General features: G+C 34.2%; 1 protein-coding gene across 4 annotated transcripts in view; it reads left to right on the forward strand.

The window, feature by feature from the left end:
* The window catches only part of LOC136032960 (tyrosine-protein kinase transmembrane receptor Ror-like), a 595,320-nt gene that overhangs the window by 516,743 nt on the left and 53,988 nt on the right, over positions 1-24,589 (forward strand). For all 4 annotated transcript variants that reach the window (XM_065713445.1, XM_065713444.1, XM_065713447.1 and 1 more), the window contains one exon: positions 12,519-12,671. In XM_065713445.1, coding sequence (XP_065569517.1) covers positions 12,519-12,671 — 153 coding nt within the window. The remainder of the gene's footprint in view (positions 1-12,518; positions 12,672-24,589) is intronic.

The following is a 24,589-nucleotide window of genomic DNA, read 5'->3' on the forward strand; positions in this document are numbered from 1 at the left end:
GAATCACAAAGGCAGCAGAATAAATAGTTGAAATTACTAAAAATACTTTAGCGTAAATAGCAAGGTATTGTGGAGGTGAAAACCTTCTTTTATACGTAATATTTTATGTTCGTTTTAAGTTTTAATGCTACTCATTACTTCCAGGTGAAAAATTTTTTTGTCTCATTTTTCTTTTTAAATAATGCTAGAAAATCCTGTGCTCCCTTCATGAAAATTTTCTTCCCTCATGATAAATTCCTCCCATGTCACCCCCTCCCCCGACCCACTCCCACCCCAACGTGAAAAAGTCCCCCTGAAAACGTCGGTACACTTCATAATAATCATTACGATATGTAAATTATATGTAAAATGGTCAAAGTTGGTAGCTTTCAGCCCCTCCCACGGGGACTTCGGGGATTAAGTCGTCCCCAAAGACATAGTTATTAAGTTTCCAAGTATGCTGAACAGAATGGCTATCTCAAAATTTTGATCCGGTTACTTTGGGAAAAAATGTGCGTGGGAGGGGGCCTAGGTGCTCTCCAATTTTTTGGTCACTTAAAAAGGGCACTAAAACTTTTAATTTCCGTTAGAATGAGCCCTCTCACAACATTCTAGGACCAATGGGTCAATATGATCACCCCTGGAAAAAAAAACAAAAAACAAACAAACAAACAAATAAACACGCATCCGTGATCTGTCTTCTGGCAAAAAAAAAATACAAAATTCCACATTTTTTTAGATAGGAGCTTGAAACTTCTACAGTAGGGTTCTCTGATACGCTAAATCTGATGGTGGGATTTTTCGTTAGAATTCTATGACTTTTATGGGGTGTTTCCTTCTATTTTCTAAAATAAGGCAAATTTTTCTCAGGCTCGTAACTTTTGATGGGTAAGACTAAACTTGATGAAATTTATATATTTAAAATCAGCATTAAAATGCGATTCTTTTGATGTAACTATTGGTATCAAAATTCCGTTTTTTAGAGTTTCGGTTACTATTGAGCCGGGTTGCTCCTTATTACAGTTTGTTACAACGAACTGTTTGACTGGCAAAAAAAAATCTTTTAGACGAATAATCAGTAGGGTAATTTGTTTTCTTCCTGGGACAGAGACAAAATATGTGAATTAAAATTTGATATTTTGGCCATATATTTACTGACCATGTTAACCGAATAAGATAGTGTTGTCAGCGCAAAAGCGTTCACCTAGTGAAAAGCGAAACGTCTCACATGCATTAATATTATTATTTCATTTTTTTTGGCCTCGTCATATCGTGCGGATGCTCGTAGAAACTTGGAAGAGGCATAAGTCTCAGCATAGCTATTTTGATAAGAACGCTTGAAAGGCCCAACAAATGCGTCTCTGGACGTGACATGATGCGTGTAGTCAAAGGGTAAAAGGCGACCAATTATCCAAATAACCCACAAACAACAAAGGGTTCATAGATTTATTTAACACTGCCATAGCATCGAATTTGTAAATATTTGTGTACATTCCACTTGTTCTTTTTTTCCACTACGGATTATCATATAAAACGGATGGCCATAGAAAGGCTTTAATGACAAATTTGTAACTCTAATCCACTTTTCAAGGACTAGAATCGAACTGAATTGGGAGTCATTCAATTACAAATTTTGACCTCTAATGCCCTTTTTAAAGACTAGAATTGATCGGAGGGGTAATTTGCAATCCTTCAACTCCTCATGGGCCCTGGGCCCTATTTTTAATCTATTCAACTTCCCCAAAGGCTGAAGGGAGGTTTATGTTTTGCTGGAAACTAATTAGATTGCTTAAAAAATGACAATTGGCATCAATTTTTTTTTTAATTTAGTTATCATTTTACTGTATTTTATGAATGAAATACTATCTAAACAGAAAATAACGAAGAGAGTAATAGTCCTTTTGAAATGGTTGAATTAAATTGTTTGTCAGAAATGTATTTTTTAAAGAAATCTTTTGTCTAATTTCCTGGAAACTGAGTTAACTTTATAACCAATTTTTGTCCTGCAATAAGAAAAAACAATGTTCAAAACATTTACCGGTAGCAATAAAGCTTATTTTAGAAGTTGTGTTTTACTTTCACCAGCGTCAGTTTCCAAGGATTTCTGAGGTAGTTTATTAAATATCCGAGAATATTCAGCCTAACATTGCATTGCAGAAGCCTGGAATAAAAACGCAATACGTGGATAATTCAAAAATATCTTTGATTTTCCCCAAGTTTGATTCCTAATTGCTCAAATAGCCCACTATTTCATCAATATATTTTGCAGAAACATTTAAGTTGTAAAAATCAGGCTGATTAGAACTCTGGGGCTAATCCTGAGTTATGGAAGTCAGAGTCCGAAAGACCTTAAGCTCTTGCAAGGCCATATATAGAGGGAGGTTAGGGAGTTTGACCCCCCGCCACCCCACCCCGAAATGTTTGCCCAACTCGTCAAAACGTGATACAAAATGAATCTTAAACAAATTTTTGAATCATTTTTAAAAAATTTGTACCCCCCCCCCCCGAAAAATACTTTTGTAAACCCATCCCCCATAAAAGTTCTGGATACGACCCTGAACACATGTCTTACGAATGGTGTTTGACTTCCACCTGAATTTGTATTCAGTAGTTTCTTAGCTTGACAATTAAGACTCTTAAGACAAATATTGCAATATAAAAGCCAAAAACATTGCTTAGACTACATACATTACAAATTTCATCAGGGGAATGGAATGGAAAAAGAATGAAAGCTTTGAGGGAAATGATTTGCGTGTTAGATTAATAAGACTGAATTATTTTTCACAAACTTATCGCAGTAAAAAATTCCGAGGATTTTTTTGCAGTTTTTGATTTTCGATATTAGACCGATAATGAACGAAGACAAAACTATTCAGATTTTTTTGCTATGAAGCGCACATGACATTCTAGCCTTTGGAGGGATATGGAGCTAAGGGGCAACTCCACCACATTTATTTTTGGTGATTTATGTTCGTTTGAAGTTTAGCTTCTGTGTTCATTGTAATTTCCTTTCTTTTTTGCTTTTTTTTTTATTTATATAGTAATTTCCGCTATTTAGGCTTGGCACCTTGTATAAGCTAATTTCTGCTCGGTTGAAGTTTTTAATTTTTTCTTTACTTGTCATGGAAAAACAATTCTTTCAAAGTTAAATAACCTAACAAAATAACAATTAAGAGTAGGAAATTGATATTTCACACAGAATTGCACAACTTTTTCTTTTTTCATTTTTCTAAGTTTTGTGTAAACCCTGGAAACAAGGATGTATCTAGGATATTTGTTCAGGGGAGTTATTTTTGTTCAAGGCCGGGGGTACAGAGAAAAACTTTAAAACTCATCAAAATTTGTTTGTATGCATTTGTTTACGTTTTTACGAGTCATACAGAATTTTTCTTTTTTTTGGGGGGGGGGGGGTTAAAACACAGCAACCCCCTCCCCTGGATCGGCCTTTTCTGGAAATGTATCTCCAGGAAAATAATTTCCCTTCGTGCGTTGTTGTTTCAAATTTTTTAAGTTAAAAATATGAATTCGAGATTCTCCTTAAACTAAGACTAAAGACATAAACCACCTTTTCTTCGCACTAAGGCTTCAACAGATTTATAGATAGTCTTATTAATCAAACTGTCAATAAAGTAGATGTTAAACTTCTAACTTTAAGAGTGGAGGGTGATAGCGTTGGCTGTCACCCTCTTGTATAGAATAACTGTTGTTTGTTGTAGTTTTTAGCCCCACTCTTTACTTTCATTTGAAAAAATACAGTAGACTATTTTTTGTTGTATAAATATAGTGCTACAAAGAGAGTGATAATCTTTAATAGGATTACTAACGTTGTTTCTAGTAGGAAGTCAAACGGAACGAGAACCAACTGCTCTTTTAACATTTGCCGATTCATCAAAATATAAAAAATTCAAGCTCACGCAAGATATAAATAATTGTAAATCGAACAGCAAGGTTCACCCACAAGAATGACTTGGCGTCGAATGCCGACGGTGGGCGGCAGCCTTCATCACAGCTGGATGTCGTTTTCTTGCTTTAATTAAAAAATCTAAGCCCTTACCCTCCACAAGGCTTTTTTTTTGAAGTGCCGATCAATTTTATGAATGTCAAAAAAGCTTGATTGATTTAATTCAGAAATTGATAGGAATTCGATCTTCTCTGAGTAGTGTCGTGCGATCAATTCATTATTGATCACAGATTTGTTTACTGCGCCTATTATTGACCTTTTGACCATTGTTGGGTTTTCATAATAAGGCCACACCTTTAGTTAACTCCGGAAATCATGCGATTAATTAAATATTCAAGTTGTTAATTCAATAGATAAACGTCAGTTAAAAAAATTACCACTTGGGTTTCGTATTTTTGTTATATTATAGCATAAATGTAACGGGCCTTGTTATTAGTTTTAATAGACCGACTTTGTAGGGTGTGTTCACTTTTTTACAATGATGTAGCCAAATATTATATTTGGATATAGAAATTTCACTTTTAAGCCATCACATACGCTGGGGGGCCTTTGCATCCGTGACCCCTCCCTCCAACTAAAAAGCCTAGATACCTATTTATCTAGTATTTTGTCTATGTTCTGTATAATTTTTTGATTGGTGATTTTCCTTTTTGAATTTTCAGCCCTCACCTCCCCCCAAAAATAAATTAAATACCAAGCGCTTGTCTGCTATTAGAGCATGACTAAAGAAAACTCTGGAAAATCCTGAGGTATGTTTAAAAATGACCGAGTAATTATTATAAAATAACAAATTGTTTTGTTTTATACAACAAAATAGTCAATTCGTCCACACGAATTGAGACGAAAGGAGGGTGTATTTAATGTGTTAGGGCGTGTTTGCCTGCCCATTTTAGGCCTCAAACGATTTGATCACCTCCTCACTGCCTTGGTACCCCCGATGAGAGATGGTTTGAAATAAAATTTTGACATACAACAGAAGGAACTAACAGCTCCTATAGGATAGTCTCAGTCCCTCGTAGGATTTGGTTATAATGATTACGAAAAGAAAACCATAAAAGCTTAAATTTGGAATCTGATCTTTCTTGCTTCTGATAGCAAAATTAAATAAAAAAAAAACTAATTTTTTTAGCTGAAAGTAAGGAGCGACATTAAAACTTAAAACGAACAGAAATTACTCCGTATATGAAATGGGTTGTCCCCTCTGCAATTCCTCGCTCTTTACGCTAAAGCTTTTAATTGTTTTAAAAAGCAGAATTGTGGCAAAGAGTCGAACTTTAGCGTAAAGAGCGAGGAATTGCAGAGGGGACAACCCATTTCATATACGGAGTAATTTCTGTTCGTTTTAAGTTTTAATGTCGCTCCTTACTTTCAGCTAAAAAAATTAGTTTTTTTTTATTTAATTTCTGAACGTTTTTGAATTAATGCAAGTTTGGTTTTGGCTCTCCGCACATAAATTATTAAAATGAAATATGTATATTAATTCTTTTTTTTGGCTAAATGGCTTTCTCTTAGTTTTGATCAGACGATTTTGAGAAATAAGGGGTGGAGAAGGAGGCCTAGTTGCCCTCCAATTTTTCGGTTACTTAAAAAGGCAACTAGAACTTTTAATTTTTAACGAACGTTTTATAAGTAAAAAATATACGTAACTTAAGAATTAACTTACATAACAAACTTTCATAACCTTATATTTTTATTATGTATACGAGGAGGTTTGTACCCTCGTTAATACCTCGCTCTTTACACTAAATCGTAAGTTTTGTCCCAATTCTTTAAGAATGACCCCTGAATCAGAAAGGCCGTAAAATAAATAGTTGAAATTACTAAATACTTTAGCATAAAGAGCAAGGTATTTATCTCCTCCTAAATACCTCGCTCTTTATGCTAAAGTGTTTTTAAAACCTCTCATATGCGTTATAATCTCTGTTCGTTTTAAGTTTCAATGCTACTTCTTCCTTTCATTTGAAAAACCATTTTCATGTTTATTTTTCATTGTTTTCTTATAGTAATGCAAGAGAATCCTGCGCCCTTTTCATTGAATTTTTCTTCCCCCGTGACAGATTCCTCCAAGGAAAGATCCTCCACCATAGCCCCCTCTCGTTAGCCCCACCCCCAAACAAAATAAAATCCCCCTGAAAACGTCTGTGCACTTCCCAATAACCATTATTAAATGTAAACACTGTTCAAAGTTTGTAACTTGCAGCCCCTCCCCCAGTGATTGTGGGGGAGTAAGTCATCCCCAAAGACATAGTTATTATGGTTTTTGACTATGCTGAACAAAATGGCTATCTCAAAATTTTGATCCGTTGACTTTGGGAAAAAAATGAGCATGGGAGGGGGCCTAGATGCCCTCCAATTTTTTTGGTCACTTAAAAAGGGCACTAGAACTTTCCATTTCCGTTAGAATGAGCCCTCTTGCGACATTCTAGGATTACTTGGTCGATACGATGACCCCTGGGGAAAAAAAACAAAAAAAAACAAAAAAACAAACAAATAAACACGCACCCGTGATTTGTCTTCTGGCAAAAAATACAAAATTCCACGTTTTTGTAGATAGGAGCTTGAAACTTCTACAGTAGGGTTCTCTGATACGCTGAAACTGATGGTGTCATTTTCGTTAAGATCCTACGACTTTTAGGGGGTGTTTCCCCCTACTTTCCGAAATAAGGCAAATTTTCTCAGGCTCGTAACTTTTGTTGGGTAAGACTAAACTTGATGAAACTTATATTCAAAATCAGCATTAAAATGCGATTCTTTTGATGTAGCTATTGATATCAAAATTCAATTTTTTAGAGTTTTGGTTACTATTGAGCCGGGTCGCTCCTTACTACAGTTCGTTACCACGAACTGTTTGATAAACCCATATTGCATCTTTTAGTCTTAGGATAGTTTATCCTTAGCAAAGGTTATGAAGGACTTATCTTCTTATTCATCCAAATTCTTTTCAACTGCAAAAAAGCTTGGTAATGTATAGGAAATTGCACAATCACCCCTTGCAAAACGCACCCGTAATCGACTTTCAAGAAAAAAATACGGTATTTCCAAGGTCTCATCAAGGGGGGTTTGGGGGTTTGGCCCCTACCCCTTCGAAATGTTTGTCTTACTCATAAAAACGTAATAAAAATACATAAAAGTATATTTTGATGTGTTTTTTAGTTTTTCAATCCCCCCTCCAAACGAAAAACCTGGATACGGCCTTGAATATTTCCTATTTTGTAAATAGAGGGGTCAGACCCCTGTTGTAGATTCTCAAATTAGCGTAATTTTCATCAAGATCGTTCACAATACATTTTGAAGCAGTTTTCCTCCTGCTCTTAAATTATGTAAATTTACTGATACTTTTGATTTTTAAAAGTAACTTAAAGCTTAATTACTTGTTTACAAATTTGGAATTATCATAAAATCAGATTCTTCTGGTGCATAAATCGTTTTGAAATTGTATTTTCGATAGTTTAGGTTAGTATTGACGAAGTTTAATTTTTACATACCGTTTACTACCGCAAATTGTCTGAAAAAGAACATAATGTTTTTTATTCTTCGTTTTAATTTTCTATGTGCTGTTAGCATGCTCACTACAAATAGAAAATTTAGTAGATATATCTATTCAGCCCAGTTGTACGTGTTTGTTTTTGTTTTTGCGGGTAAAGATAGTATTTTGGATATTATGTGTAATATTCCCATGAAAAAGCAAAATCATTTATGAAGTTTTCGATAGCGGTTGATTTACGAGGGAAAATTTTTTATCATTTGCATCGTGAGAAAACAAGACTCTTGAAACAAAAAAAAAATCATTCTAGCATTGATGTCGTTTGTTCCTTTTGTTTATTTGAGTTTATACACTTACCGTTGAGAAACTTTGCGCTCAACGAAATAGATATTATTTACAGAAATTGAAAATTGTTTTGAATTCCAAAGGCTAAAAATTTGTCGATTATTAAGATATGAAAAAAAAACTAAGATGATAGGTACGCCTTTTGGAGATTGGGGAGAGAGGCTTAGATACTGGATTCCTTGAGGTTCAAAAATACTTTTAAGTATGTGTTGTAATAGAAAAACAACCTGAAAATGCTAAGAAATGGGAGTTTTTTCAGTTCTGGTTTCTCTAGGAAAGTCTGGTAATTTTGTCACATTAGATGTATGAAGATTAGAACTCCTAATACATCCCCTATTAATTAATACATTTCAGGGAGTGTTTTTCGATATTGGAGGCCAAACTTTAAATATTTATGAATTTTTGCAGCTGGAATAAATATCGAAGACGGTATTTTTGCACATGCTCATCAATGCTCCGGCCCTTTCAATGTTTTCTATCAAACAAGCACAACTTAGAAACAATAGGGAATTTTTTTCCAAGACAGTGGAATTCAAATCAGTGGATATTTTGGCCCTATGTCCAAGGGCCATCTTCAGCACATCACCAGAAACTAAAAATATCTTAAAAAACTTTTTCAAACATCCTTAGCATCCTTACTTCAACGAAGTTCAACCAGGACTCCTCGTTCTTGGGCATTTTCCATTACACAAAATTTCTATTCCACTAAGTATAATGGAATATCACATTCGGGCAATTTCCATTGCACAAAAGTTAGTCAGGCACAACCAAGCCCAAACAGAGGAATCCCTTGTATGTACAATCAGTTTCACGAAATCGAGCTTCAGTTTCCTCATTAAGTATCAAATAAATCGTTATTTAATTCAAATACTATCAACAAAATTTTATCTCTAGCCAACGGAGACAAGGGCTCGATGTATTAACTTGTGATAAATAAAGCTTGTAGACACGGATATACTACCTTAACTAGATTGGGGGAGGAAGGCTCAAGTTCTAGCCCACCCCTTTCCCTAGCGTCCTCTAGACCAATGATCCGAACGAACTTGGATTGTGTGTTCCATGTAAATGAAACTTATAGGGATACTGCGGTTGAAATTTGGACCCAAGAAGGGGTACCCTTTCTCTATTAGAAAAGGTCTGTTGAGACACGACTTGTCTCGGAAAAAAAATCAGTAAGAATTTTTCGTGGAACTCAGCTCAAATAGTTTGAAAATAGCAGACTCCCAGCCAAATTTATTCTTTTTATATGTTAAAACTTGTCTTCATGTAATCTTCTAAGCTTATGAGCAGAGAAGGAGTGGAATTAGAAACATGAACGACTTCCACACAGCCTAATTCGGATCATTGATCCATTTCTTGAGGTTTCAGCGAGCTCTGTCAGCTTGGACATTACTTCTCGAGAAGCCTCTTCCTTAAATATACCTGTTTTTATATTGTAAACCCTCCTTGTCTCTGCTTGAGAAATATCTAACGATATGATCAGAATAAAATTTCTAGAATTGGAGTTGTGCTCAACTTAATTTTGCAATCATGATCTTGGCCCAAGTCAATATATATTCTCGAAGTGGGTGACACATTCTGGAATTGTTCCCGTTATGGCGTCTAGCAAAAAGTTAGGTTTCCTCCTATTGGATATATTTTTGAAACTGAAGACCAATATTTCAAACTGTCAAGCCAAAACATACTACCGTCACCTTTCTTGTTGCAGCAATCATTAAAATTTAGTTACAAAAAAAAGCTTTGCTGAATGAACATCCCAATATAAAGTTTTCCCAATGTGGCGCAAAAACTAGCGCCACGATTACATTAAAAGTGACAAGATAGTGTGAAAGTATTACAGCAAAAACAAGGATTTTTAGTTCATTTATATAGATAAAGATAGACAGTTGGACACGCCAAGTGAAGATTTAGTGTGAGAAGATACAGTATTCATATCCCTAGTTGATTATTATTAGCTGTGCAAACAGTCTTATGTTATTGAAACTCCTGCTAAATATGATCTTAGAAAGAAATCTAGTACTAAACACAATAATTAATTTCAGGGCCACCGACAGAGTGGGATAGAACGACTACATAGTAGGCCTATAGGCAAAGTGTCTGATGAGTTGTATCGGCCTAGATCATTTAACTTCAAAATCTAATAAACTTTTTTTTCGTAATTAATCTCGGGCAGAGACTAGTTAGACTGTAGTCTATGAAAATTCAACCTTCTCATGAATGTTTTGGAGCCTTGTATCAAATTCACGCAGACTTAATTCTTGCTTCACCCAGTCAGTTCCAGCCCATTGAAGATTCAACGCTTGTGATGAAATGTTTAAGATTTTTTTGTTAAATCCTCTTATAAAGGAAAAAAGAAAATAGCCTACTCTGCTTAATCAAAAATACTTTCTTGAATCTTGTTTTCAAAATCAATTAAGGACTATAGGAGTGGCATTAGCCAGAGTGGGCATTGAAGTAGCCACAGAAGACCAGAGATATCAGTTTCCAACAATACAGTAGTAAAAGTGTGCCAGAGTGGTTGCTGACTTTCAGAAATCACATCTACCAGATGACGCGTGCCAAGCGTGGCGAGAGTGCGCTGACTGCGGCGGAACTATGCCTTAGGTTACCAGGACTGTGCACAGCTTGGCTGAGCTGTGCGGCTGACGTGGCGTTCTGAGATGTACAACAGGTGGCGGAAAGTAGTGATGCTTCGAGCGTGGCTTCATAATATTGGTTCCACTTTTGTGACGAATATTAATTGGTCGGTCTTTTTATTTGGGAATAAAATATGCCAGAAAGGGAATTCTAAGCAATTTCAATTCAAACAGATTCGAATACAATAGTGTCTTAAAGCCTGATTGGGTCTGTGAGCAAGTTCAAGCCTGTCGAAGTATCAGAAAATGCCCGAGTCCCAAGATTTGTTGTAAGTAGTCTCACTGGCCCTCCGCGAAGCAACACTTGAAATATTTCAGATACCAAAGTCGTACCATCAAATATTGTCAAGGCTTGATTCGAGGGGGGGGGGGGCTTCCTACAAGTATACTGCATTTATCAAATGCTCGTTTTGTAAGTTTTTTGTTACTATAAGAACCTGTTTTTATAGGAATTGTATCCATTTTAATAATACCCATTTTATACAATTAAATTATTATCGGTATTTAATTGATTGATAAAAAAAACTACCTGATAATATTCGCAAATTCGATTCTTTGTGTAATTAAATGCAGGATGATTGAAATAACAGCGTTGGCTATTGAATCGTCTTGACCGCTAAAAAGTCTATTTTAGATAATTAGTTTTAACAACCTTCTGTTTTGGCTATAGGGTTTGTTTTCCATTAATAATTATATTCGGGCTTAAATAAGCCATGGCTGCCTTTCGGCGTCTATTGAATTTAATAGCCAACTGGGTAGTTAATGGTTAAATACAATTTTGGTATGAAAATACTTAGGAGCCGGACACTCCTAACAAAGGGTGCCAATTGGTTCGGGTATTTAATGATAGGCTACTAAGTGCCATTTTGGAAGGTGGCAATGTGAGGGAATATATTTTTTAATTCTGTTCAAAGGGTTTTCGTGTATTCCGATGAAGAAGCAGAATCGACCGGCCAGTACAGTTACTATAAATAATAACGAGGAGGAAAATTAAACCTTACTAGTTTACTAAGAAATACTATAGAAATACTAATAAAGAAATACTTTCAAAATACAGTTACTATAAATAAAAATTAAACCTTCTAGTTTTCAAAATCAAAATGTATATTCTACATAACATGTTTTAGATTGAGTGTATGTTTGAAATTTTCACTGATATGATACCCTAGAGACTTTTATAAGAAGTTTTGAGGTCCCTCCCAACAAAGGTCGTTTTTCACTAATGCGATGAAAAATAAGTAACACGATTTCCCATAATGTGTGTAATAAAAAACCCAATAGAAAAGAGTTAATATTAACTATGATTTAGCTTTGCGATTAAAGGCATATGCTAAATTATATTCAAACGAATTGTACCTTTGATATATCAACCATTAAAAGGACCTACAACGTATAGTTTTGTCTACGTTTAGTTCGACTAATTGCACTGTTGTGTATAAAGGGCTTGAAGTTGAATTTAGAGGTAATATTTTTCATTAACTTGTTTTTTTTTTAACTGCATATTGTTGCTTATCAGAACATGTCATTACTAGAAACGTGGGAGGATGATTAGGGTTATTGAAAAAAAGGATTTTCCATTACCGAAGGTTAATAGAGTTCCCGTTGATCCGAGAAACGGGTTTTAAAATTTGCCATTATCTGTTGACTTTTAGAATATTTTTTTTGACTTCTGGATCTACAAAGCCATTATGAGGGATACAAACCACAGAAAACAGCCAGCAAATCAGCAACACAACCGTATCTTGCAACACAATTAGCCCACGAACTGTGTTTTTTGGTAGTATATATATATATATATATATATATATATATATATATATATATATATATATATATATATATATATGTATATAGAATATATAAATTATACTTATATAAATATATATATAAATTATCTTGATTTTTTGGAATATATGGGAACCTCTTCAAATTATTGAATACATTTATTTCTTTTTGCTTCCCCTCCCCGGAAAAAAACGTTATGTATATCACTAAATCCCCCCCCCCCTTTACCTCTCTGTCTTTACATATATATAATATTCGCTTTGTCTTTTAACCGATATAAACAGATAGAAAAGAATAGTCAATGAAGTGATTAGGTATCCTTTTGCAGCTGCTGATGGAACTTGGCTCTACATAGCTGTGCCTTGCGTTGGACTTCTGGTGCTAATTTTGTTAGTAATTAGTATTGTGTTTGGCCGACAGAGGAACAAAAGTAAACTGATTGCTTCAAATCAAAAGACGGCAGTAATTACACAGAAAAATGGTAAGTTTCCTCTTCCTTTCCCTCTTTCTTCCCTTTCCTGTTGTTTCAACAAATGATTTTGTATCGTTCTTCAGCTGATTTGACTAAGGTAAGACAAACAGCGGATAAAATTCAAAAGATGTTTCATTGATTGTTGAAGTTTAGCTCAGCAATAATCAGGTAGGACAATTTTCCAGAATTTTGCAAGTGTTTGCTTCTGTACTTGAATATAAATAATGCTATTTAGTGTTTTATAAAACAGATCCAAATTTCTTTAAAAAGAACAATGATGCGTTTGAGAACAAAAAAATTTTCGAACAAAATAGTTTCTTAACCTGTATTGGATTTTAACTTAGGATATACCTAACATTTTTCAATAAAAATGCTGTTTCGTTTTGCTTGAATTTGGATTCCCACATCAGAAGCTATTTCTTGACTACAGTAGTATATGTTTAGGAGGTATCTTGCCTTGTTGCTTTGTTGTGTTGCATGAAGGAAAACATATGAAGGAAAACAATATAACGGGATAGAGAAAAATAAAAACAAGAAAAACAAATTGGGAAACTCACATTTAAACAAAATACTATATTGTATAGAACCAAACCACAAAATTAAGGTAACAGAGCAAGGTTTCTGCTATACATTTTCTATTTTACGCCAGAATTATCCTCCGGTATGGAATTCTGTTAAAAGAAAGCAGTCTCTTTATTTTGAAAATCTTATGTAGCCTATGCCCTAGGTCAAAATCAAAACCGGTTAAAGAAATATCATATTTGGAAAGTTGAATGAATTTTTGCAGTGCAAGTTATGGCACAAGCTCGTAACATTTTTTTCAAAGTCTATTTTAACTTGGCTTTTATTATCATAGTTCAAATTTATTCGGGGCTGATCGTGCAAAATTTCCCGATCTTCCTTACTGTCATAAGTATGTATGGTTTTAGCCTGTTTTTGTTTCTATTAAATTATTATAAATTGTTATTATAACAATTTAATTATATACATTACTATTAACTATTAAATTATATAAATTGAATATCGATTAAATCCAATTATAAATTGGGTTTAATCGATATTCAGCTTCATCTCTATTTATTCTCATTTCCTAATTTATAATTTTTTGATTTCTATAATTTCCCTAAAACTTCGTAAAGCCCAACCCAGTTATCAATTATTCTTGTTTTATTGCACATTATATTATGGTTTGGAAGATCAAATAGATGCTGAATAAAAAATTAGTCGTTTACTATAATTTAAGGATTTATCTATTGCAAGGCGGTATCCAGGGGGAGGGTTAGGGGTTTTAAGCCAGCCCCCCCCCCCCGAAAAGTTTATTCGATTCGTAAAAATATGAGAAAAATGCATGTAAACAAATTTTTAATGCATTTTAAAAGTTTTTTGTAACTCCTCCGCCCTAAAAAATACCCTCCCCAAACAAAAATCCTAGATACGGCTCTGATCTATTGCTATTTTGTGGTGTTGGATTCTTATTTTGTTGGCTTCTCCCAAAACATAAAATTTTCCGTGCGAACGGGGTATTCTATGGCCTATACACCACTTTGTATGTCTCTTTGAGTTACATCGTTACTTGTTTTTAATAAAGATCTTCTAGTTATTTGGGATTTAAAAACAACTTTTATATTTTCTCTTTTTAAGTTTTTTTTTGTGATAAAACAGGTAGGAAAGGTAAAGATACATTTTTTTCAATTTCAGGACAAAGGGTCTGCTTAATTTTTTTTCTTTTCCTTTCCTTTCCTTTCATTTTCCATTCCTTTTTGGGACAAGCATTACCAATTAAAATATTTTTATTGAAAATGTGTTCCTCATCTGCATATTTTGATGATGTTAATTTTAATACCCTATCAACTAGAGAAATAATTACCTACTTTTAATTTGAATAGAATTATTTGACTTAAAAGTTAAATAACGGCTATTATTAATTGGTTTACTATTAATCGGCTATTATTATTAATTACTATTATTAATATATCGAAAAAGCTAATTTATTGTTATCTCTGTGAGTTTGTATAACTAAAAACGGTAACTTATTTTTAGTTTCCCTTTTAGCTGTAAAGATTAAATCTCCAACCCCAAATTCCTTAGATGTTTCTAAAACCCTTATATTTCGGATTCTCCGGAGTTCTACATAATACAAATATCCTCCATGTAGCTCCCCCAAACTTTGGTTTAAAAAAAATGTGAATCTAACGTCAGTATTTCTACTTAATCTACAAAGTGTTTGCTAAAAGAGGACTTAGAGCCCCTCCCCTCCCCACATTGGTCGACCTCTGAATTGATAGAGAAATGGTTTCTAAAGTTGAAATAGTTTTTGTATTTGTTTGCTTGTTTAACTGAAATCCATATGGTTTTAATCTCTTTTTCCTCTTGATTTCTGCATTAAGTTTTTTTGTTTTATTCAATTTTTTTATACAAAATGGAAAAAGATTTCTCAAATGGTACATATATGTACATTGACTGCAAATTACAACTGAATAATCTGACTGTATAGAAGTTTGTATTTTTTTAGATTTATTTTTTAAATATGAATCTTTAATATATGATTTTTGCAAACAGAATAGTGGTTTGAGTGACCCTGCCAAGCATTTTTCAATTCTTTCGCTGGGGATTTAGCAGTAGGAACACTAGGTCTAAGAGGAATGCCTACTTAATTTATTTTAAATATATATAACACGGAGGATATTAATATATATTAATACACATATACGGAGTTATTTCAGTTCGTTTTAAGTTTTAATGTCGTTCCTTACTTTCAGTTAAAAAAAAAAATTATTTAATTTCTGGACGTTTTTGAATTAATGCATGTTTTGAACTTGGCTCTCCGGCTCTCCGCAAATAAATATTTAAAACGAAATTTGCTTATTAATTTTTTTGGCTAAATGGTTTTCTCACAGTTTTAATCGGAAGATTTTATGAAAAAGGGAGCGAGGGAGGAAGCCTAGTTGCCCTCCAACTTTTTGATCAAACGGTTCGTGGTAACGAACTGTAGGCTAGTAAGGAGCGACCCGGCTCAATAGTAAACGAAACTCTAAAAAACGGAATTTTGATACTAAAAGATACATCAACAGAATCATATTTTCATGTGATTTTAAATATAGAAGTTTCATCAAATTTAGTCTTTGTCATCAAAAGTTACGAGCCTTAGAAAATTTGCCTTATTTTGGAAAATAGGGGGAACACCCCCTAAAAGTTTATGAATCTTAAAGAAAATCACATCATCGCATTCAGCGTATCAGAGAACCCTTTTGCTAAGATTTCAAGCTCCTATCTACAAAAATGTGGAATTTCGCATTTTTTGCCAGAACACAGATCACGGATGCGTGTTTATTTGTTGTTGTTGTTTTTTTTTCCAGGGGTCATCGTATCGACCAAGTGGTCCTAGAATGTCGCAAGAGGGCTCATTCTAACGGAAATGAAAAGTTCTAGTGACCTTTTAAGTGACCAAAAAATGGGAGGGCACCTAAGCCCCCTCCCACGCTCATTTTATCCCAAAGTCAACGGATCAAAATTTTGAGGGATCAAAATTTTGAGAAAATTTTGATCAATATTTATTTTGTTCAGCATAGTCGAAAGCAATAATAACTATGTCTTTTGGGGATGACTTACTCCCCCACAGTCCCTGGGGAGGGACTGCACGTTACAAACTTTGAACAGTGTTTACATACAGTAATGGTTATTGGGAAGGGTACAGACGTTTTCATGAGGATTTTTTTGGTTTAAGGGGGGGGGGTGAGGGGAGGGGGCTATGTGGGAGGATCTTTTCTTGTAGGAATGTGTCATGGGGGAAGAGAAATTCAATGAAAAGGGGGCAGGATTTTCTACCATTACTATAAAAAAAACAATGAAAAATTAAACATGAAAAAGTTTTTTTCAATTGAAAGTAAGGAGTAGCATTAAAACTTAAAACAAACAGAGATTATTACGCATATGAGAGGTTCTTCTCCTAAATACCTCGCTCTTTATGCTAAAGTATTTTTAGTAATTTCAACTATTTATTCTACGGCCTTTCTGATTCAGGGGTCATTCTTAAAAGAATTGGGACAAAACTTAAGCTTAAACGAAAGTATAACAGTTTAAAATAGGGATGAAACCTTTTAATTGACAGTGAACAGATATAAAAATTTTTAACTGGATATTTCGAACACATATACAGTGTTCATCACCAGAGATGATGAACATTGTATGATTTTGAACTGTTATACTTTCGTCATGGAAAGGTAGTGTGATCTTCGAACTTAAACTTTAGTGTAAAGAGCGAGATATTAACGAGGGTACAAACCCCCTAATATATAATAATAAAAATATAAGAATATAGAAGTTCGGTACGTAAGTTAATTCTTCAGTTACGTGTATTTTTTACTAATAAAAACGTTCGTTAAAAATTAAAAGTTCTAGTTGCCTTTTTAAGTCATCGAAAAGTTGGGGGCAACTAGGCCTTCTTCCCCACCCCTTATTTTTCAAAATCGTCTGATCAAAACTAAGAGAAAGCCATTTAGCCAAAAAAACAATTAATATGCAAATTTCATTTGAATAATTTATATGCGGAGAGCCAAAATCAAACATGCATTAATTCAAAAACGTTCAGAAATTAAACAGTTTTTTTTAACTGAAAGTAAGGAGCGACATTAAAACATAAAACGAACAGGAATTACTCCGTGTATGAAAGGGGCTGTTCCCTTGTCAACGCCCCGCTCTTTACGCTAAAGTTTTTTACTGTTTAATAAAGTAGAATTGAGAGAAAGAGTCAAACTTTCAAACAGTTCGTGGTAACGAACTATAGTAAGAAGCGACCCGGCTTAATAGTAACCGAAACTCTAAAGAATCGCATTTTAATGCTGATTTTAAATATATAAGTTTCATCAAGATCAGTCTTACCCATCAAAAGTTACGAGCCTGAGAAAATTTGCCTCATTTTAGAAAATAGGGGGAAACACCCCATAAAAGTCATACGATCTTAACGAAAATCACACCATCAGATTTAGCGTATCAGAGAACCTTTAGTAGAAGTTTCAAGCCCCTATCTACAGAAATGTGGAATTTCTCATTTTTTGCCAGAAGATAAATCACGGAAGCGTGTTTATTTGTTTGTTTGTTTTTTGTTTTTTTTTCCATGGGTGATCGTATCGACTCAGTGGTCCTAGAATGTCGCGAAAGGGCTTATTCTAACGGAAATTAAAAGTTCTAGGGCCCTTTTTAAGTGACCAAAAAATTGGAGGGCACCTAAGCCCCATCCCACGATCATTTTTTCCCCAAAGTCACCGGATCAAAATTCTGAGATAGCCATTTTATTCAGCATAGTCGAAAAACCTAATAACTATGTCTTGGGGACGACTTACTCCCCTGCAGTCCCCGTGGGAGGGGCTGCAAGTTACAAACTTTCACCTGTGTTTACATATAGTAATGGTTACTGGGAAGTGTACAGACGTTTTCAGGGGGATTTTTTTGGTTTGGGGGGAGAGTTGAGGGGGGGGGGGGTTACGTGGGAGGATCTTTCCATGGAGGAACGTCTCATGAGGGAAGAGACTTTCAATGGAGGGGGCGCAGGATTTTCTAGCATTATTTAAAAAGAACAATGAAAAAATAAATATGAAAAGTTTTTTCTACTGGAAGTGAGAAGCAGCATTAAAACTTAAAACAAACAGAAATTATTACGCATATGAGGGTTTTACCTCCTCGTAATACCTCGCTCTTTACGCTAAAGTATTTTTACTAATTTCAACTATTTATTCAACGGCATTTGTGATTCAGGGGACATTCTTAAGGAATTGGGACAAAATTTAAGCTTCAATGTAAGGAGCGAGGTATCGACGAGGGGTGAGCCCCCTCATATACGCAATAAAAACATACGAATATAGAAGTTCGCTACGTAATTTAATCCGTAAGTTACGTATTTTTTTTTACTTGTGAAAACGTTCGTAAAAAATTATAAGTTATAGTTGCCTTTCTAAGTAATAAAAAAATTGGAGGGCAACTAGGCCTTCTCCCTCGCTCCTTTTTCCTCAAAATCTTCCGATTAAAACTATGAAAAAGCCATTTAGCCCAAAAAAGTTAATATGCAAATTTCGTTTTAATTATTTATGTGCGGAGAGCCAATATCAAAACATGCATTAATTCAAAAACGTCCAGAAATTAAAAAAAAGTTTTTCACTGTTTGAAAATGTAGAGTTAAGAGAAAGAGTCAAACTTTAGCGTAAAGAGCGGGGCGTTGAGGAGGAAAAGCCCCTTACATATACGGAGTAATTTCTGATCGTTGTAAGTTTTAATTTCGCTTCTTACTTTCATTAAAAAAACTTGTTCTTTTGTTTTTTTATAGCGTAAAGATCGGGGCGTTGAGAAGAGAACAGCTCCTTTCATACACGGAGTAATTTCTGTTCGTTTTAAGTTTTAATGTCGCTCCTTACTTTCAGTTAAAAAAACTAGTTTTTTTTATTTAATTACTTAAAAAGGCAACTCGAACTTTTAATTTTTTACGAACGTTTTCATTAGTAAAAAATACACGAAACCTACGAAAAAACTTACGTAACAAACTTCTATATTTGTTTGCTTTTATTGCGTATATGAGGGGGCTCACCCCTCGTCGAACTCTTTACATTAAAGCTTAAATTTCGTCCCAATTCCGTAAGAATGACAGTTGAAATTACTAGAAATACTTTAGCGTAAAGAGCGAGGTATTACGAGGAGGTAAACCCCTTGTATGCGTATTTCTGTTCGTTTTAATTTTTAATGCTGCTCCTTACTTTCAGTAGAAAAAAAACTTTACATATTTATTTTTTCATTAATTTTTAAATAATGCTAGAAAATTCTGCGCCCCCTTCATTGAAATTATCTTCCCCCATGACAAATTACTCCATGGAAAGATCCTCCCACGTAACCCCCCTCAACTCTAACTCCGCCCCCCCCCCTCAAACCAAAAAATCCCCCTGAAAACGTCTATACACTTCCCAATAACCTTTACTATATGCAAACACAGGTCAAAGTTTTTAACTTGCAGCCCCTCCCACTAGGTGCCCTCAAATTTTTTGTTCACTTAAAAAGGACACTATAATCTTTAATTTCAGTTAGAATGAGCCCTCTCGCGACATTCCATGACCTCTGAGTCGATACGATCATCCCTGGAAAAATAAAATAAAAAAAAATAAAATAAACATGCATCCGTGATCTGTCTTCTGGCGAAAAAAAATGCGAAATTCCACATTTTTGTAGATAGGAGCTTGAAACTTCTACAATAAGGTTCTATGATACGCTGAATCTGATGGTGTGATTTTTGTTAAGATTGTATGATTTTTAGGGAGTGTTTCCCCCTATTTTCTAAAATGAGGCAAATTTTCTATCGCTCGTAACTTTTGATGGATATAACTAATCTTGATGAAACTTCAGCATTAAAATGCGATTCTTTTGGTGTAACTATTGGTATCAAAATTCCATTTTTTAGAGTTTCGGTTGCTATTAAGCCGGGTCGCTCCTTGCTACAGTTCGTTACCACGAACTGTTGGATTTTGTTCGTCATGGTTCTCTGTAAAATGATTCATGCAAGACAAACGAATGTTCCAAATTCCAAAATTGAGATAAATGCCTTTCTAGTTTTTTTTCTGTCTAGCTTTCTAATGAAGTTTATTTGTCTAGATTTACAATTTAGGGAAATTAGATTATTTAATTAGTGTAAATATGACTTCCACAATTTATAATATAATCTTTTATAGAATGATTGTATGAGGAACATATGTCATGCAGTACCGTCGAATTTGTGTTTTAATGTCATTAGAAAGCTAAAAATTTCACGCACGAAAGAAAAACCAAAAAAACTAGTAGACCAAAGAACCATTACATTTAGACACTTGAGTTACACATATCTAATGTACATAAAAGGCACTTGAAGACAGGATTCGTCTTTTTCTTCTTCCATTTCGTTGTCACCCGTGAAGCCATTAGTGGTTACCGTTACCTGATCTATAGGAATATGCTTTTCTCACCCCCCCCACACACACACTGTTTCTACGACAGGAAAACAGCTGGTATCACTGCCTTGCTTATAGCACTGAATCTGTGACAGAAAAATAATTGTTCTTAAATTCGAATCTAAAAATATAATGGTAGCTTTTATACCCTTACTTTCATATTCTCTTTAAGCTTGATTAACTCCGAGTATAATTAGCTCAAACCTTCGAACTTATCATGATAACTACATTCAGTCATTTCTTAACTGAGATATATCATTACTGAAATAGAGATGTCTTTAGCCAATTATAGTATAGTTTGAGTAATTATACCCCTCAAAGGGATACAAGCATGTTATGGAAAAATTGCAAAGTTTATGCAGTGCTTGTTTACAATATGCAGAAAAAAGTTTGATTTAAACAGTTGCAGTATTCTGAAAAGGAATTTGCATGTTTTATTTAATGGTATTCTTTTTGGACCTCATGTTAATGGAGTTCTTGTTTTTAATTTTTGGGTATTTAACATGACTTTCATTTGTTTTATCTCTTGCTTTCTTGTTGACAAACAGTTTTCTGAGTTGTGGCAAGTTTGATGTTTATTATTCTTCTGCATATGGTTAATTCATAGAAAATTACACCAAAATTCTTAATAGTTCAGTAAAAAGTAAATAGGGTAATCAACCTGTTTAAAATATAACTTGTTCAGCTAAGAAAATGTCATTCTAGCCCTTAGGGGCCTCAAGAGATTTAGGAGGGGGTTCAAAAGAAGGAACACATTGATGAAAGTTATTGTAGTAAAACTAAATGGATTGTAACAAATAGAGAGACACTGAAAAAAATCTGATCAGTATTTTAGCTTTTCCATGTGTTACAATGAAAAAATTCTGTTGAAATGTTTTTCCATCAAATCGTTCATGGTAATGAACGGTAGGTGAAGAGCGACGTTCTGGTCAGTGGCGGGGTCAGTCGTAATTCATGATTTTTTTTTTTGGGGGAGGGAGCAAAAATTTATTCCAAAATGTAGGGGGAGGGAGTAATTTGTTGCAGTGGAAATACCAACAAACGTGTTTTCTCAAAAAATTAGCTGGGATTAAAAAAAAACGTAGGGATAAGTGCCACTCCTCCCCCCTTCAACTCAGTTGACGCCACTGGTTTTGGTAAATAAAGCCAAAAAATTAAAATAAATAAGTAGACTATATATATATATATATATATATATATATATATATATATATATATATATATATATATATATATATATATATATATATATATATATATATATATATATATATATAACAGAAATCCTGTGGTACAGTCTAGACATCAATCCCCGCTGCTGCAAAGCTTGGCGACAAGCTTACTATTTGTCCCTGTAAAAAGACTCAGCAAATGAAACGCTAATTTGTGGCCCAATGTGCCTGCAATGGCTGTGGAAAATCTTCATCTTTTTTAAATGCATCACAGAACTCTGCTCTTGATATTGATTTTTTTTTTAAGTAAAGAGCTCTGTTAAACCAGAAATGAGTAGAAATAAAGTCAAAAAATCTTCCAAGCTTAAAACTACCACAAACCACCATCAATAAATAAATGAAACCCAAAACGAACAGAAATTGCAATAAACAACAGAGTCAAACTCAAAACGAGCAAAAATTAACATGATTAGTACTGACGACCCCCATGCTTTCTCAAAATCTGAACATAATTTGTGCTTTACTGAAAAAAAAAACTTGTCTCTTTATTCCTTAAAGTTTTAATAATTAAGTTTTAAATAATTTTTTTTTATTAAAGTCAAAAAAGTGAAAACATTTAAAATGTATTTTGTTGTCATTGGAAGTCAAGCAGCCCTCTTCCAAATCCCAATAATTTTTCAAGCACATTCAGTCAGAATTTTGAAACAACCATATTTTAAGCATAATAAAACCTAGAATGGTTCAGTAACTATTTCTATAGGGATAAGCCTCCTCTAAAGTTCACATAACCATCCTTCTATAAAAACCCTTTATGCTTCCGGGGCATAACTTACTACCCTTGCCCTCAGACTATGGGGGGGTGTCATTCCCAAATACCTTGTTATGTGATCTTTGGACTGTTTGTGAACTAATGGCTATCTCAAAATTTCCGTCGGATGCATTTGGGAAAATAGAACGTGAGGGTAAGGGTGGCTAGTTGCCCTCCGACTGTTTTGACTCTTAAAAATGACACTAGAACTTCTGATTATCAATCCAAATTAGCCCCTCCGAAGTTTATACGACCACCTTTTCCATAGGAACTTTATATGCCCCCGGGACAAAACATACAACCCTTGCCCTGAGGGCTGGGGGGTCGTCATGTATAAAGACATAATTACTGAACTTTTCAACTATGCTGAATAAAATGGATATCTCAGAATGTTTACTGGATGTGTTTGGGGAAATGATGGTCAGAGAGGGGGGGGGAGCTGGTTGCCCTCCAATCACTTTTGACTGTTAAAAAGAGCACTAGAATTTTTAGTTTCCGTCGAATGAGCCCTTTTCGAATTTTCTAAAACAATTCCTTGTATACGAAGGGCCCTGGTCTTAAAAGAAATAATACATTGTGGCTACATCGCTCTTTACTTAAGTAGCACTATTTCGCCGCCTATGATTAAAATTTTAGGTAATTTTAGAAAAAGGTGGAAAACGCTTTTCAAATTGTGTACAATTTTGAGGAAGATTACACGATACAATTCAACATGTCCGGGAACTCTCAAATAAAGGTTTCAAACCACCATTTACAATATATTTTGTTTTTTTAGGAATGATTTTATCGTGGTGGCATATTTTTCAATACATGTATATAGTTCGTACTTTATGATCCGTTATTATACACTGTTTACATACTTATATACACTAAAGTTTTGTATTGCTGTATACCTATCAACTTTTAGGGACCGGCCAATCGATCATATTTTCAGAAGGAGTGGTACTTAAGCCCTAAAGAGTCTTTTGTTTAGACATTCATTTTAAAGTTCCACCAGAGATTCTCCAGATCAGTGTGATGGGTGTGGAGATTTTACTTTCTAACCTCCCCTCATTTTAAAGAAGTCTGCAAAAGGCCTTAAAAGAAGTGTTCTTGACGTGACATTGAAAGTCTAAGCATGGTTATATGTGGTCCTCTGTTAATGATCTATCTTGTGGAATATTTTCCATTATTCGCCAATCAAGGTCTAAATTCCAACCATTGTATTTGCAATTAGTCGAGTCTTCTTTTTTTTTAATTAGGCATATTGTTGTGCTTAGAAGTAAGATAAGCAATGCCTTGTGTTGTTGCATATTTTGTCATTTCACTGTTGAACCTCATGTACTTGAGAAACAGAACTGTAGGTCGTCGCATAATGCACTGCTCTTGACGTGGATTAAATAAAAAAAACAAATTTTTTAAACTGCAAGTAAGGAGCGACATTAAAACTTAAAACGAACAGAAATGATTCCCTATATAAAAGGGTTTGGCCCCTCCTCAACGCCTAGCTCTTCACGCTAAAGTTTGACTCTTTCTCTCAACTCAACTTTAAAAAAAAACTTTAGCGTAAAGAGCGAAGCGTTGAGGAGGGGTCAACCCCTTTTATATACGGAATAATTTCTGTTCGTTTTAAGTTATAATGTCGCTCCTTACTTGCAGTTTAAAAAACTTGTTTTTTTTATTTAATTTCGAGAAGTTTTTTTTTAATTAATGCATGTTTTGATTTTGGCTCACCCGCACATGCATAATTAAAACGAAATTAGATACTATTTTTTTTGGCTAAGTGGCTTTCTCATAGTTTTGATCGGATGATTTTTATGAAAAAAAAAGGTGAGCGAGGAGGCTTAGTTGCCCTCCAATTTTTGGTTGCTTAAAAATGCAACTAGATTTTTTGATTTTTTAACGAACGTTTTTGTTAATAATAAACATACGTACCATACAAATTAACTTACGTAACGAATTTCTATATTTGTGTATTTTTATTACGTATATGAGGGGGTTTGCCCCCTC

Source organism: Artemia franciscana, chromosome 11 (assembly GCF_032884065.1).
Source record: "Artemia franciscana chromosome 11, ASM3288406v1, whole genome shotgun sequence".
Taxonomy (NCBI): domain Eukaryota; kingdom Metazoa; phylum Arthropoda; class Branchiopoda; order Anostraca; family Artemiidae; genus Artemia; species Artemia franciscana.